General features: G+C 51.1%; 1 protein-coding gene across 2 annotated transcripts; it reads right to left on the bottom strand.

Annotated features, from left to right (window-relative positions):
- Window positions 1-4,377: 4,377 nt before the first annotated feature.
- TMEM114 (transmembrane protein 114) lies at window positions 4,378-16,478 on the bottom strand. Of its 2 annotated transcripts, XM_060078879.1 has the most exons (4): window positions 16,259-16,478; window positions 15,853-15,933; window positions 5,736-5,873; window positions 4,378-4,610 (listed from the first exon to the last, which is right to left on the bottom strand). In XM_060078879.1, exons 1-4 carry the CDS (start codon window positions 16,476-16,478, stop codon window positions 4,378-4,380), a joined length of 672 nt encoding a protein of 223 aa, XP_059934862.1. The 2 variants fall into 2 exon arrangements, with proteins under 2 accessions (XP_059934862.1, XP_059934863.1); XM_060078880.1 differs by lacking the exon at window positions 5,736-5,873.
- Between the last annotated feature and the right edge of the window lie 659 nt (window positions 16,479-17,137).

Here is a 17,137-nt window from a genome sequence, read left to right as displayed (position 1 = left end):
TTTCCCCACCTGGTAGGTTCCTCACTTGAGTCTCAGCACAATGCCACCTCTTCCAAGAAGCCCTCCCTGACTCTCCTTCCTAGAGTAGCACCTCCCAGCCACCCTCCATCTCATGGCCCTGTTTTCTTCACTATGTGAATTTCTCATGGGTACTATTGGTTCATGTGTGTACCATCTGTTTCCATGTAACGGCATGGATTTTGTCAGTCATCCCCATTGACGTGTCCTCAGACCCCCAGAACAGTTCTTGACACATAACAGTTGTTTGGTAAATATTTATTTAATGAATGAGATTCTTTTCAGCCGCCTTGTCAGTTCCTTTAGAACACACGTGCTTTCTCTTGTTATTATTCCTTTCGTTCCCCTAGCAGGGTTTTTCACCTTCGGCACTTTGACATGTGGGACTAGACGATTCTTTGTGGTGGGAGCATCCTGTGCACTGTGGAAGTTGAGCAGCACCCCTGGCCTCCACCCACTAGATGCCAGTAGCACTCGTCCCTAGTAATGACAACCAAAAATGTCTCCAGACATTCCCAGAAGCCCCAGGTGGAGAGGGAGCGGCGAATCTCCCCAGCTGAGAAACCCTGCCCTGCAGTATTTAACCCACTGCTGGGCACTCAGGAGGCTGAAAACAAATGTCCCTGGACTGATTGGAGTATCAAGTCCAGCCTCAGTTCCACCATGTGACCTGCAGGTGGCAGCAAAGACCGCTCTCTCACTAGCACGGTTGCTCTCGCTTTGTGAAAATTTTCTTTCCTCAGCCTAGAAACTGGTTTTGCAACCACGTTCACGCGGTGCCATGGGGCTTTGTGAGCCATCCACTCAGTTTGCGCTTTTCCGGACTAGAAGGAGAAGCAGCAGCAACATCCTGAACCCAAGAGCAGACAGGGTCGGCAGAAGTGGAAAGGAAATCATCTTGGAATCAGGCAGATCTGAATTTCAGTCCTAGTTGTACCCTTTCTCTCCTTAATTTAGTCCACCTGTGCCTCAGTTCCCTGACCTGTACCCTGCCTCGCTTATCTCCAGTCATCACCAACAACCATATGTTTCACCTGCCTGTCTCTCCTCAACCGTGTGGCCGCTCAGAGAGCAAGGGCTTGCTCTGGTGGGTCACTGCCCCTAGTTCCTGGCATGAAATGGCCTGTCCTCGGGAGTTTGTTGAACGACTGATTGATTGATGAGCTCGTTGAGCAATGCAGGTAAGGGATGACTCAATGGGTTTCAGCTGTGATGATGTCATGCCATGCTGAGGATGATGACATCATGGCGATGGTCATGTTATGATGAGGAGGAGGATGTCATAGTTAAAGTAATGATGTCATGGTCGGGAGGATGATGTCATGGTCAGGAGGATGATGTCATGGTCAGGAGGATGCTGTCATGGTGGGGTGAGGTCATGGTGAGGATGATGACATCATGCTGTTGATAATGCTGTTCTCATGGTCCACACCAGTGGTTCCCAAACCTCTTGCCATCAGCCATGCCCGGGCAGTTTCTTTTCTCTTCTTTTTTTTTTTTTTTATTTATTGTATTTATTGTATTTATTTATTTATTTATTGGCTGCGTCAGGTCTTAGTTGTGGTACACGGGATCTTTCGTTGCAGCTCACAGGCTTCTCTCTAGTTGTGGCATGCTGGTTTTCTCTCTCTAGTTGTGGCGCGTGGGCTCCAGAGCACGTGGACTCTATCGTTTGCGGCACGCAGGCTCTCTAGTTGAGGCATGCAAGCTCAGTAGTTGTGGCATGTGGGCTTAGTTGCCCCGCGGCATGTGAAATCTTAGTTCCCCGACCAGGGATCGAACCTGCGTCCCTGCATTGGAAGGCGGATTCTTTACCACTGGACCAACAGGGAAGCCCCTCAGGCAGTTTCTTAAACCTGAGGATCCCCAATCCCTCCCCACATCTCATGACTCAGCATCTTACAGGAACAGGTTCTAAACCTTAGCTGATGTTGGAATCATCTGAAGAGGACTTAAAAATTATCGGTGCCTGGACTTCCTCCCTAGAGATGATCAGAGCAGGGATTCGGCTCCGGCATCAGGGGTTTTAAGATGCCCTCGTGATTCTCATATGCAGGAAGGTGACAACAAGCCTTGCCACTTAACAAACTCCCAGGTCAGTGTGATACAAAGGGTGATCCCAGACCAGGAGCGTCTGCATCACCTGGGAACTGGTTAGAACTGTGAATTGTGGGACCCCACCCAGACCCACTGACTCAGAGACTCTGGCCAGATGGGTTTGGACATGCAGCCACTTTGGGGCCCCCATCCCCATGGGCCGAAATATCAGGATAAAAGGGGGATGCAATCTTCTGGGGGAGGGACGAAGTGTTACGATTAGTCCCAGAAGATTACACTATCAATTGACCAACTCCATGGGAAACTTTCAACTCCATATTCTAGACCAAACCTCCACCCCACACGATAAAAACCCTGTGACAAAACTGGAGTGATTTTCACCCCAAAGCAGCCAAATCTTCTCTGAAGAGGGCTCAATACCAACAGGGTTGTGGAGATAGGTGCACCCCTCACCCAGACTCACTGTAGCCACGCCAAGAAAACATCTTCCTCTGGCCACACAACTGCTATGGGGTGTCATTATTTCCCAGAAGAAGGGCTGCAGTATGTCACCAGGACCCGGCCTGTGATAGTACAGACCTCCCATGCTAGTTTAGAAGCGAGTCCCAATCCCTGCTGCTTTCAAGGAGACTGTGTGTGTTTACACTGTGTAAATCCTCTCAATCAAAGCTGGTTAGAGATGCAGGATCGCCAGCCCTGCACCCAGCCTACTGTATCAGAGGCTGCGTTTTCATAAGATCTCCATGAATTTGAGATGCACTGGTATGAACCAGATGCCAGGCCACTCTCCTTCTTAAGGTTTTTGTTGATGTTGTTCCCCCAGATGCAGCCTCTTATGGAGCTGAGACCATCACCACAGGAAATCCCACCTGTGTTTTATAAAGTTACACACAGGCATCTGTCCGGGTTCTAAGTCAGTCTCGTGCTTATCTCAACCCAGGCTGTACTTTGGGAAAAACCAGAGCAGTTCTGGAAACTAATGGTGCTTGGGGCCCCAACCCCAGAGACTGTGATTTCATGGCCTGAGGTGACACCTGGGCATTTTTAAAATTCCCCGGGTGACTGCAATGGAGTGTTAGGACTGAGATCTGCTGATCCCCATGCATAGGCCTTATTCAGGGGATGTCAGAGGACTTAGCAGATGACACTGGTTATGTGTTTCCCAGTGTGTTTAAATCTCACTGGCCTTGGATATTACACCTGGGAACTGGGCTCCATCAACACTTTGATGCAGAAACTATTTCTATCACAGGCTTGGGGTGTCCTGAGCTCACATGTAGCGTTTGGAATGAAGGCTAAATGCAAAGCCGATGGTCCAGGAGATGCTCGTTGTGTTTGGAGGATCATTGTTTCCCACTAACTGTGAGTGCGGATAATTCTCTCCTCCACGGTGAGCTTGCCAATGAGTGCTTCTTGGGCATCACAAGTTTGCTTATTGCCCTGCCTGCTGATTGTGGGCTTGCTGACCCTTCCTCTCCTCCCATGAGGACCTCCTGGCATCTGTGAAGTGACACATGAATGGGACCACTGACCGCCTGGATGTCCAAGAGGGGCTTTCAATCTCTGGGATGACTCTGTGTTACGTTTCAAAAGCGAGTCGCTGACCACGGAGAATCATTGCATTAACTGAGCCTTTTCTGCTTGAGGCTCTGGACTCTAGACCAGGTGAGCATGAGCCCAGCTGGGGTCAAGGAAGACCCGTCCACCTCCTGGTTGCTGCGAAGCCCAGATCTCTGCTGTCTTCCCTCCAATTTCCCACAGTGCCTCCTGCCTGGTTCCAGGTCTCGGGAAGCATGAAGGCCGGTGTCTGAGACGCAGCATCCTCCACACACAGGATCCACGTCGCAGCCAGCTGGCATGAACCTGCTCAGAAAAGCTGTGATAAAGGAGAATATGCCTCTAGCTTGCTGCGTGTTTTTGCAACACTTACCTAACCTCTCTGGTCCTCCATTTGCTTAACAAAGAAGAGAAGCCCATCCAAAGGGCAGGAGTGAGGATGAAGTGAAGCCAGAGGAGACTCACGGAGGTTGCAATCGGTAAGTTCTGTACATGATGAAGGAGGTGCTTTTGTTTTTTCATGGGTTTGGCACTCAGCCTCCTCCAGCCCACACGAGACACACGTGCCTGGACAGAGCACACGCCGTGCCAGGCAGCACTCAGATAACAGCCAGGGCTGGAGCCCAGTCCACAGCGGCTCTCAGGTGGTGGCCTTTGAGGAAGAGGAAGCCGCAGCCCACCGAGATGGGTCCATGAGGCCCCCACGCCAAGCCCCTCCCTCCCACCACGACCAGGCATCGGGGCTCAGATGGCCTGGTCCTGCCTCCGTCTCAGGCTGAGCACGCGGGCTGCTGCCAGGAAGGCTGCCCCGGTGAGCAGCTCGGCGATGAAGCTGATCCAGCCCAGGGCCAGGGACCAGCCGAAGCAGATATCCACCTGGTCCAGCAGGGCCTTCTCCTCCAGGAGATACAGCGCCTCCCGGAAGGCGGCAGCTGAATACGCGATGTAGACGCTGATGCCCACGAGGGTCACCAAGGCTGAAGGGGTTGCAAAGGAGAGCAGATCAGACCCGCATCCCCGGGCACTGCCCCTCCTTCCCACTGCTGGCCCCTCTGCCCAATGCTCCCTCCTCCCTTCCCCTCCCTTCCTGCCACTGGTAACTCCTGCCCATCCCCCCATCTCAGCTCCTGGCGATTCCTGGACCCCCCCTGAGCCAGTCAAACCCACCGTGGGGTTTCACAGCATCACATGGCCCTCCATCACTGCCCAGGTCCGAATTTGTTTGTGAAACGACTTAACTAATGCCTGTCTGCCCCAATGTGAGCTCCCGAGGGTCCACCCTGGATGCCCAGCACCCAGAACAGCACCCTGCACACGGCAGTGCTCCATCCATACGTTATTAGAAAGCACTGTCCAGCCCCATAGCCACTGGCCCCACATGGCTCTTTAAACTTTTATTAATTTAAATGAACATCTCAGCTCCACATTGGCACCTGCCACATGCCAAGTGCTCGTTGCCTGTTTCATGGCAAATTAGAGAATTTCTCCATCAGGAGAGTTCCCCTGGAAGGTGCTGTTTGGAGAATTAGTCACTGGGCAAACTATTAATGCCAATATTAATAATAGTAGCAGGTGGGTGGAGGGGATCGGAGCCTCACCGTATTCTCACCTCCAGGCATTACTTTTCTTTATTTCCCTCCATGGATTCTGAGTGTGTGTGTCATTACTGTTCTTGCTCTTTTTTAAGGTCCATTTCAAATGCACCAGAAGCAGGGAGGCCATAAAACAACCAGCTGTGAGTTTGGTTTTAATCAATCAAAGCAACGCCTGTCAGGATGGCAGGTGCACATGAAAGACTGAGGGTGGCCAGAGTGAGGGTCTCCCTCCAGCCCATGGCCCTGACGCTGACACTCTCACAACACGCTTCTTCTGTGAAATAATGAAAGCGATTCTCAGAATCTGCTCTCACCCCTATGCTTCTCTCTTGGGAACACAGACCCAGGGGCCCTGGGCGGGGAGCTACTGATCCCTTCCAGCTAGGAGATCACAGGAGGGGGGAAGCAAGCCCCAGAAGCGATGGGAGCCCTCCCCAACCCTTCCCTTCTGGGGGATCAGACACAGCCCCTCCTGGAACCCGGGCCCCGTGCAGGGTGGGCACCTACCTCCAAAGAGGAAGAGGGTCCCCGTGAGCAGGAGAAGGAGGGAGGCTCGCAGGAGGAAGCTCAGAAACCCTGTCATCCCCCCGAAAACCATCAGGATCAGGCTGAGGGGCAGTAGAATCACAAACGTCCCATGCATGGCTTAGGGGAGACAGGAGGACAGCAGGTTACTAACATCCTTCTGTTAATCAACAGACATTCACTGAGCACCTTCTGTGGGCCAGCACCCAAACGCTGGGGGAGAAAATCAACACCACTGCTGCTTATAATAATGATGATACTAATATTATTCATGATCGAGGCTCAGCTATCAGTTATCGAGGCTCAGCTATGCCAGACTTTGTGCTGTGTATCAGCTCAAGTAATTCGCACACACCCTGCGAGGGAAGTATTGTTCTTGTTCATTCGCTTATTCACTCAGCACATGTGTATTGAGTGCATGCTTTGTGCCAGGCTCTGTCCCCGGCGCAGCGGATTCAGCGGCAAATCCACCAGGACTCCTGCCCTCGTCGGGCTGTGGGGATTCAAGCAAGTGAACAAATAAGTGACAAAGTTGAGAGGTGGTGACAAACTCCTGGGGAGGCGCGTGAATAAAGCAGAGGAGGGGCCGGAGCAGTGGCTCCACTGAAGAAGTGACATTGGAGCAAAGACCTGAAGGAGGCGAGGGAGGCAGCTGTGCAAAAGGAAGGGCCAGAAGGGAGGGGCCGCAGGGAGGAGCGGGGGCGGAGTCTGAGATGGGAGGGCGTGTGCCCGGTGCGGCTGAGGCTGGGGAAAGCCGGCGAGGGCAGCGGGGAGTCAGGGAGCGGAAGGCAGTGGAGGAGGAAGGCAGAGTTAACAGCAGCTCACGTGGGGCTCCTGAGCCATCGGGAAGATTTTGAACTTCTCTCTGAATGAGATGGAGGCCACCAGACAGTTTGGGGCGGAAGAAACTAGAATTTAACTTCAGTTTCTAAAGGTCGCTCTGGCCACTATATTGAGAGTGGACAGCAGAGGGCGTAGTAGGTTGAAAGGCGGCTCCCAAGTTCACATCCAGCAGGAACCTGTGAATGTGACCTCATTAGGGACAAGAGTCGTTGCCGATGTAACGAAGTCCGGGGTCTCCAGATGAGCTCATCCCGGGTGAGACGCAATGACTTACTTTATTTATTTATTTATTTATTTATTTATTTATTTATCTATTTAAACATCTTTATTGGAGTATAATTGCTTTACAATGGTGTGTTAGTTTCTGCTGTATAACAGAGTGAATCAGCTACACATATACATGTGTCCCCATATCTCATCCCTCTTGCTTCTCCCTCCCACCCTCCCTATCCCACCCCTCTAGGTGGACACAAAGCACCGAGCTGATCGCCCTGTGCTATGCGGCTGCTTCCCACTAGCTATCTGTTTTACGTTTGGTAGTGTATATATGTCCATGCCTCTCTCTCACTTTGTCCCAGCTTACCCTTCCCCCTCTGCCATCCTCAGGTCCATTCTCTATATCTGCGCCTTTATGCCTCTCCTGCCCCTAGGTTCATCAGAACCTTTTTTTTTTTTTTTAGATTCCATATATATGTGTTAACATATGGTATTTGTTTTTCTCTTTCTGACTTACTTCACTCTGTATGACAGTCTCTAGGTCCATCCACCTCACTACAAATAACTCAATTTCATTTCTTTTTATGGCCGAATAATATTCCATTGTATATATGTGCCACTGGTCCTTTATCCATTCATCTGTCGATGGTCACTTAGGTTGCTTCCATGTCCTGGCTATTGTAAATAGAGCTGCAGTGAACATTGTGGTACATGACTCTTTTTGAATTATGGTTTTCTCAGGGTATATGCCCAGTAGTGGGATTGCTGGATCGTATGGTAGTTCTATTTTTAGTTTTTTAAGGAACCTCCATACTGTTCTCCACAGTGGCTGTATCAATTTACATTCCCACCAACAGTGCAAGAGGGTACCCTTTTCTCCACACTTTCTCCAGCATTTGTTGTTTGTAGATTTTTTGATGATGGCCATTCTGACCAGTGTGAGGTGATATACCTCACTGTAGTTTTGATTTGCATTTCTCTAATATTAGTGATGTTGAACATCCTTTCATGTCTCTGTTGGCAATCTGTATATCTTCTTTGACTTTAGAAGAGAAAGGGGAGAAAACACAGAGGAGAAGATGAGGTGAAAACAGAGACGGAGATCGGAGTGATGCTTCTACAAGCCAAGGACCACCCAGGATGGACGGCAGCCCCCAGAAGCCAGGAGTGAGGGCTGGAATGGATTCTCCCCCCAGAACCTCCAGAAGGACCAATCCTGCTGACACCTTGATTTTGGACTTCGGACCTCCAGAACTTGAGACAATAAATTCCTGTTGTTTTAAGCCACCAAGCTTGTGGTAACTTCTCAGCTGGCCGAGAAACAGTACAGGGACCAAGCTGGAAGCAGGAAGACCATTGGGTGGCTACTGCAATAACCCTGGACCCGGATGGAAGCAGTGGGATGGGGAGAAGTGGTCAGGTCCCAGGTATATTTTGAAGGTAAAACAAGCAACCAATTTGATGAGAGTAGGAGAAAAAGAGAGGGGCAAGGTGACGCTCAGATTTAGGGCCTGAGACACGGGATGGATGAGTTGCCATCTGCCAAGATGGGAAAGATGGGGGAGGCAGAGTGGGCTGCGGTGGATACCAGGACTTGTCAAGGGTGAGATGCCTGCTGGACTCCAAGCAGAGATGCCACAGGCAGTGGTTTACAGTAGAGTAGAGTTCAGTGGGAGATCTGGGTGGGTGTCAATATGGTACCATTATTATGAAGGTTGGAACAGAGAGCAGACTTAAGAGTGGGACCCAACTCAGCCAGGGTGTTTGAGAAAATCTCACAGGGGCTGAGCTGCAGCTAAGACGTGAAGGAATGCGGCTTCACCAGAGGACGGAGGCGATAGTCAACAAGTGTGTATCCAGCACCTGCCAGGTTGCAGGGCTCAGCAGGGAGCAAAGCCAGCAAGAATGCAGGAGTTCACATCCTTCCCAGCCACTGGAAGCATCCTCTGCTGGAGAAGAGTGACGGGGTGGGGGGGTGATAAGCAGGAGAGGAGATGGGGAGGCCAGAGAAAGAACGACTCAGAAAAGCACCACCAGCATCCATCCCCCCCTCCTCTGACCCCAAATTGCATGTCTTTTGTGAGTCACTTAATTCCTCAGAACCCCATTTTCACATCCATGAAATGGAGGTCATAATGTGCAGCTCATGGTATTAACATAAGAACAATGTGTGTGGAGAAAATAGAGAGTTCCATAGAGCAAGTATTAAATAAACTATAACCCTGCCAACAATAAAGATGATGAAGATAATCATTCAGTCGGACTTCCACTGTGATCAAATCATTTTGTCTTCAAGACCCTAAATGCCACCAGCCTTGGCAAGTCGAGGAAACAAAGCTGATTTCCTTTCCAGGGCTGTCACACGATAAAATGTGATTCCAGGGGGCAGGACCTGTAGTCCTTCCTCCTTCCCTCCTTCCTTCCCTCCCTCCCTTCCTTCCTTCCCCCCTTCCTTCCTTCCTTCCTTCTTTCCTTTCTTTCTTAAGGAAAAACTTTGGGAAAGGAAGCACAACAGCTGGTGTGAAAACCTGGTTCTGTAAGCTCTGTTTCCTGCATGGCATTGCCTCCAGATGATGGCTGAGAAATGAAATCATTTCTCATTTAGAAATTAATGAGGTTTCCTGGAGGTGGTTTGGCCCAGCAGTCCCATGTGAGGTCCCCAGACAACGCTGCTGCTGAGTTCGCGTACATGTTCAATTAAATGTCTGGGCAAGAACAGGACACCCCCTGGGAAAGTTGTAAGATCTCCTGCTGAAATTTGGTTTAGTATATATATACATTTTTTTTGGTATGTGCCTTGTTATTTTTTATTTTCTGATTTTCAGGACTGCTGTCTGGGGACATAAATATTGATTCTGAGTTATGTTCTACTTGGAAATGTCCCCACCTCCAGTCACATCTCACTCAGAAACAAACGTCTATGGGCCCCATAGAGCCTGGGGATGCTGCAGGGGACAAGGTCTCTGCCCTCATAGAGACCACAGTCCAGTACAGGAGACAGACTAGCAGGAAATAAAGGGGATAATTACAGACCGAGTGTCACAAAGGACATGAGTGTGATGATGCAGAAAAACTGGGTGGGCGGTGAGGGGGGTGCACTTCTATAGATGAGATAGTTGTTTTAATCTCCTAGAGCTGACATAACAAATTACTACAAACTAGGTGTCTCAATAGCAGGAGGAATTTATTCTCTCACGGTTCTGTAGGCTCTAAGTCCAAAATCAAGGTGTCAGCAGGACCGCACTCCCTTCAGAGACTCCAGGGGAGAATCCTTCCTTGCCTCTTCCAGCTTCTGGCAGTTGCCGGCAATCCTTGGCGTTCCTTGCCTTGTGGCAGCACCTCTCTGTCCACCTCCATCTTCTTATGACCTTCTTTTCTCTCCTCTGTGATTCTCCTTTTTTTATGAGGACACTCGTCACAGGATTTAGGTTAATCCACAATGATCTCATCTCGAGAGCCTTAACTCAATTACACCTGCGAAGTTACTTTTCCCAAATGATGTCCCATTCACAGGTTACCGAGGGTTAGGACGTGGACACATCTTTTGGGGGGGGGGGTGATACCTTTCAATCCACTACAGTGTTTACAGTAGGAGCTCAAGACATGAGAGCTAAGATTACCGTCTAGAGTTAATAATACTAATAATGTTGGATATCAGGAAGATAACTAACATGCAGCCCCGTCCTCAAGGAAGCTATGTTCTGATGACAATAGACTCGAAAATTTACAAAAATTTTAAAAATCCACTTCCTTACCAGGCATAATAGGACTGAATATCTCTGAGCATTTCTTGGAGTCTCCAAGTCATATTGACAAGGTTTGAAAATAAAGATAGTGACACTTTCCCCTTTGAGAAATGGCTCCTGAGACTTCCTTCTTTCACCAGAGCTTCTGATGTTTCCGGAGAATAATACTTCTCTGCTCTCTTTAAGAGAAGGACTGTTACTTCGCTAACCACCCCGGGGCTTCCTGACCTCGCAAGCATTCTGGAAGGCTGCTTGTCCCATCAAGCTATTCTTTGAACAGTGCAATAATGGATCATTCACACAGTTATCCTTGGCGTGAACGACTTGGCATTTTTCTGGGTTTGCTTTTCCTTTGCAACAAAGCACTTCTGAGTCAAAAAGATCTCTTGCACCTGGGTACGTATTTGCTCTTGATGGAAAAAATGACCTGTTAACATTATTAGTGTTATTAATTCTACATGGTAATCTTAGTTCTCATGTGTTGAGTTCCTACTGTAGGCAGTGGAGGGTAGCAGAACTCTGAACCCAAGAAACAGGCTAGGAACTTTTCCCCTGGTCTGCCGTGGCCTCCGGTCTTGGCACACTCACGTTATACTGGAATTACCCTCGGTGTAGCATCATTCTAAAAGAATAGAAACTGCTTGGGTTCAAATCCAAGATCAACCAGTTACCGTGCAAACTTTGGTAACTTACCTAACCTCTCTGTGCCTCGGTTTCCTCATTTGAAAAGTGAAGAGTATAATAACAGTACCTGCCTCATGGGTCTGTTGTGAAGATTAAATGGGTTGAAACAAGTAAAGACCTCAGGACAGGGTCTGGCACACAGCACCTGTTCTGTAATCATTGACTGTTATTTTTATTGCCCTTCAACCACTCCACTGAAAGTGGTCCCACCTCCTTTTATTACATGCCCCTGTTTTATTTCCTTTGTTACACCTACTACTATTTGAAGCCATTTTATGTTAATTTATTCACTGGTCCATGTGTTTATTATCTGTCTCCTGCACTAGACACTAAGCCTATGTGGCAAGGACCCCACCTGTCTCATCATGTTTTATCCCCAGCACTAAGCAAAGGCATTTGCAATGATTAGCTCCATTTTACAGAAGAGAAGCCTGAGGTTCAGGGAGACAATGACTTAGAGCAGAAGGAGGAGACAATAACTGACCTCCTGCTTTGGGTGATATCCTACGCTGGATGCTTTCGTTCCGTGATCTCATTTCATCTCAAAACAGCCCATTTATTTTTTTAATTTATTATTTTATTGAAGTATAGTTGAGTTACAATGTTGTGTTAATTACTGCTGTACAGCAGAGTGACTCAGTTATACATATATATACATTCTTTTTCATATTCTTTTCCATCCACAGGATATTGAATATAGTTCCCTGTGCTGCACAGTAGGACCTTGCTGTTTATAGAACAGCCCATTTATGGAAGCAGGTGACTGGCCAGAATTCACACAGCTGGGAAGAAGGAGGGCCCTTATCTATGATGTGGCTGACCCCACCCCCCACATCTTTCTGGGAGAGGCACATGACTCAGCTCAGCCAATCAGCACATTCCTTCCCTTCGGCCACACTGACTGGCTCAGACCTGGGCACGTGATCCAATCTAGTCCAGTCAGAGACCTACCTGGAGGTTTTGCAGAATGACTGGGCAACAGTCTGCTTCTGCTTTAGGTTGCTGATTCTGGAGAGGATTTAGTTGAAAGCAGAACCCAAACAGAAGCAAAGCCCAGAGAGGAGAAAAAGAAATTGAGTTTAGCTCTGGATCCCAGGGGGCTTGAGCTTTTCAGTTTCGTGGACCAGGAATTCCTTTTCTGTTTCAACTAATATGATTTGAGTTTCCGCCACTTACCATCAAAAGACTCCTGGCTCGGGGCTTCCCTGGTGGCGCAGTGGTTGAGAGTCCGCCTGCAGATGCAGGGGACACGGGTTCGTGCCCCGGTCCGGGAGGATCCCACATGCCACGGAGCGGCTGGGCCCGTGAGCCATGGCCGCTGAGCCTGTGCGTCCGGAGCCTGCGCTCCGCAAGGGGAGAGGCCGCAACAGTGAGAGGCCCGCGTAACGCAAAAAAAAAAAAAAAAAAAAAAAGACTCCTGGCTGATACAGCTAGGCTGGTTGGTTCTAGACTGTGGCTCTTTTATGTATAAACTGTGCTGAATTTGAAGACCCCCCCCCGCCACCAAAACAAATTCCAGTCCCTAGCCAGGGAACCAAACCCATGACATCCCCAGAGCTAATCAGGAGGATAAAACATCCAAGCAAGGTGGATTTTTATTGGGTACTGAAGTAGGCTACCTGCTTGGATTTTCTTGGAGGAAAAACCGGTGGTTCTTCCCGTACACACCCACGGGGATTTATCTAGGAGGCTGACTCACAGAACATGCTGCTTGTGTCACCTAGCCTCTCTCCTCTATGGGCTCTGCATAAAGGGAATGAAACGTCTTCATATAATAAAAGAACCTGGACAACATTCAAAACTCTTTCTGGGGATAAAGAGATTCTGTGAAAAAGCTCTCTCTGGGGGTGATTTGCAGTGAGCACGAGGTCTGAAGCGGCAGCCTCCTCTCTGTGATGATACAATGGTAGTAAGAGCAGCTAACGCTTATGGCAGACTTAAAGGAGCCAGACACTGCATGAGGCTCTTTAGATACACTCTCCCACTTCATTCTTGAATTAGCCTTATGAGGAGACATGACAGTGATCTTCATTTTGCCCACGGGGGAACTGAGGATCGGAGAGGTAAGGAATTTTCCCAAGGCCACGTGCCTAGTTGGTGGTGAAGCAGGGGGTTAGACCTAGGGCCAAGGGAACAGATGAACAGACTGTGGATGTGAGTTTTGCCTGTTTCTCAAAACCCTGGACAACACACAGTTGGTTCATTATCAAGTTTCGTGAAGAGGCCAGACCAGTGGTGACTGTGGTTAGCCATCCAATTTACTCACTGATGTGATAAGCAGGCTGAATGCCAGCACCCAGCCCAGCAAAGGGCCATAGATGTGACTGCATCTAAAAGAGGCTGGGGGGACTTCCCTGGTGGTGCAGTGGTTAAGAATCTGCCTGCCAATGCAGGGGACACGGGTTAGAGCCCTGGTCCGGGAAGATCCCACATGCCGTGGAGCAACCAAACCCGTGCGCCACAACTACTGAGCCTGCGCACCACAACTGCTGAGCCCGCACGCCGTACCTACTGAAGCCCTTGTGCCTAGAGCCCATGCTCCACAACAAGAGAAGCCACCACAATAAGAAGCCCACGCACCGCAGCAAAGAGTAGCTCCCACTCGCCACAACTAGAGAAAGCCCGTGCGCAGCAACGAAGACCCAACACTGCCAAAAATAAATAAAATAAAAATAATAATAAATAAAAAATAAATAAAATAAGCTGCACAGGAACGATTTTTAAGTCCAAAGAGACACCAACTTTGTTTTAAGGCTGTAGTAGCTGATACACCATCTGCTTGCTACCTTCTCCAGCCTTCTCTGTGGACCACAGCACTACATTCAGAAGCCTGTTAGCCAACACAGGAGTTTTTGAACAGGAATTCTTGATTATTCTTGAAATGCTCTGAAAACACCCAAAGTTCCTCCTAGCGCAGCTTGGGGCTGAGGACAGAGTTCGTGAGACCACTTCCTTTCCTCCACCCCCCTCATATTCCAAGCATCTAGGGGATATCTCCTTCAATGGAACTTCATTCAGCGGTGTGCTGCAGCTGGATTATATCAGAGAGTCAGCTGTTAAGTTTTCAGCAGTATGAGGGGCCAGTTGACATCATGTTGACAGCCTGAAACTGACCACAGTGGGAATATTTACACCACAGAGATTGGCAAATGCCACAAACCAAGACTCTCCCCTCCCGCAGACAGCCAATTGTTAAATATTTTCCAGCCCACCACTGGACTTTAGAGAAACAGTTTGGTTCATTCATACACTCATTCAGTCATTCAACAAATTTGGATTGAGTTCCACCTCTAAATAATAGAGTTTGCATTCACTCTCATGCCTGCTCAGCAAACCTTGGCTCATGGGCTACTCTATACCAGGCTGTGTGCTCAATGGTCCCTGCCCTCATGGAGCTCAGGGTCTAAAAAAATGCCACACAACCTGTAGCACAAGTAGGAACTGACCAAGTCAAGCTGGAAGGCTGAGAGCAGGGAGACTCCAATTGGAGGCAATGGCATGTGCAAAGATCCTGTGGCAGGAGGAAACTTAGCACCCCTCCAGGAACTGGCCCAAGGCCAGCATAGCCAGAGAGGAGAGAGCAAAGGGTAGAGTGGAGTTGGAGAGGGACCCTGGCAGCCCTTGTGGGCCATGCTAGGGACTTGTCTTCATTCTAAGAGTCACACCCCCAAGCCTCACTCAGTAAGTCTATCAAAAGCTGCGCATACGTTTCAAGGTCTCTGGAACTCAGTCCTCATGTCCTCATCATGTCCTTCCTGTGGTATCTCTCTGGGCCTCAGTTTCCTCTTTGGAAAAATAAAGAATAAGACAGAGATGACAAAGAACTTCATAGGGAGGCTGTGGAGATTAAATGACGACACAGATGGGGAGCGTTCAGCTCCATGTCTGGCCAGCTGCGCGCCTCAGGGAATTGAACTGTGACTTTGATTTCCCTCCTTCCTCCACTGTTTATTCAGCCCGTTTGCTTTCTCAAATTCTATCCTCCCACCTTTCCAGAGTTCCAATCACCGTGCCAGGCACTGGGAAATCAGCCAGGAACAACAGACAAATGGTCCCTGGCGAGAGGGAGCGGTTCTCTGCCTCCTGGTTGCCTCTCTTGAATCATTCAACAAATATTTACCGCATCCCTGCTACGGCCAAGCGCTCGTTCTCAACACCGAGGATGCAGAGAAGGCTGACAAGGGGGTGTGCCAGTCAGCTCCCCGGGCTGGTTTAGGTGTCTCTTCGGGCTCCCAGCCACCCCCCCTCGTGCTGCTTGGCACTCTGAAATGTAACTGCGCACTTCCACCTCGGTCTCACCAGCTAGTCTGTGCGCCCCCTGAGCGCCTGGCCTGGGGCTTCGGCAGCAGCACGGTGCCTGGAGCACAGAAAGCCTTCAGCCAACGTTTGTTGAATGAATCCTCAACCACACGTTACGGCTGGAGCAAGTGGACCCCGCTTCCTGCTCCTACCCGCGTTCCCCTCTCCCGCCGGTGCCAGAGGCCGCCCCGACCGCCCTCTCCAACGCAGCGCCAACGCCCCCTACCCCACCCCGCCTGCTGTTTGGACAAAAGCTCCCAAACTGATGTCCAGCCCCGGGTCCTCCCCCATCCCACCCTCCCCGGACTCACTGAGAAGTTGTCGGCTCGAGTCGCTGAAGGTCACGTTCTCCTGCCAGAAGGGGTTCATCAGCGGCGCGCACGGGCTCTGGACTGGATGGGGCAGAGGACTCGGTGGGCGGGGACCCCGGGGTTCGGACCCCTGACCGAGGCTTCGCCCCGACGCCCGCTCTGGGTGCCGCACCCCGGAGGGCGGGCGCGGAGTCAGAGCAGCCGCAGGCTGAGCGGAGCGCCTCTCGGAACGGCGAAGGCAGCCCCAGAAGCCCTGCCCACCTTCCCTTCCGACCCCAGATACCGCGTTTCGCGCCCCGGGGCTTGGGGGGCGGATGCGCTCCAAGCAACAAGTCCCGGGCGAGCCCGGCGCCGCGGAGGGGCGGCGGTGGCTGCCACCGCCCCGGGTACCTGGGTACATCCTTACCCCGGCAGGTCCGCCAGAGGCCGGAGTGCGAGCTCAGAGGTTCGAGCTGGCTGCGGTTGGCGGCTCCTGCCGGGTCCTGCGCCCCCGGGCCGCTCCGCTGCAGCCTCTCCGTGTCAATGATGTACCAGAAGTCCGTGCCGATGGCGGCCGCCAGGAGCACAAAGCTGAGCGCCCCGCTCAGCGCCGCCGCGCCGGCCAGCGCGCCCAGGTGCACCCGCATGGCCGAGCCGGAACCCCACGCGCCGCCCGCAGCCCCCCGCGCCACCTCCCGAGTCCCTGAGCTTGGAGCCGGAAAGCCGGCCTCGGGACCTCGATCCCTCCCTCCGCCCCTGGCTCCGCCCCTCAGCCCCTCACCTGCGCCCTGGGACCTGCCCCGCCTCCTCCCTCAGGCCCCATCCCAGCCAAACCCCACCTCAGTCAACACTCCCAGCCCTGGCGCAGCCCCTCACCCCCACTCCTCACTTTCCCCCGACCCTTCTCCCTCCTACCCCCTCCCGCACTCTCCACGAACCCCCACCCGTTCCCCACTACGCCCTGCCTCTGCCTTCCCTCCCCAAGCCCGGCTCCTCTCCTCGCACCACCGACTCAACTTCCCACTTTCCGCCCGGTGCGCCAGGAGTCTTCACTCCGCCGCCCTTCCCACCGCTCCCTCCTCTCTGCTCACAGCGCCCAGGTGCCCAGCACAGTGAGAAGGGCTGGGTGGGGTGGGGGAGGGAGGGCGGCCTTCCCGCAAACTGGGGGAGAAAGAAGGATGGGCAACGGCTGTCGGGTTGGCAGGTAATCTCCAACAGCCTCTCCCTCCAGCTTCAACCACCCTTCCTCCAAAATCCACCTTCAGTTGATTTTTCTAGGCTGGCTACAGAGGAAAAAGACAGATCA

The sequence above is a fragment of the Mesoplodon densirostris genome, chromosome 16, assembly GCF_025265405.1.
Source record: "Mesoplodon densirostris isolate mMesDen1 chromosome 16, mMesDen1 primary haplotype, whole genome shotgun sequence".
NCBI classification, from domain to species: domain Eukaryota; kingdom Metazoa; phylum Chordata; class Mammalia; order Artiodactyla; family Ziphiidae; genus Mesoplodon; species Mesoplodon densirostris.
The sequence above is the reverse complement of the archived record's forward strand: the minus strand, read 5'-3'. Positions and strand labels throughout refer to the sequence as shown.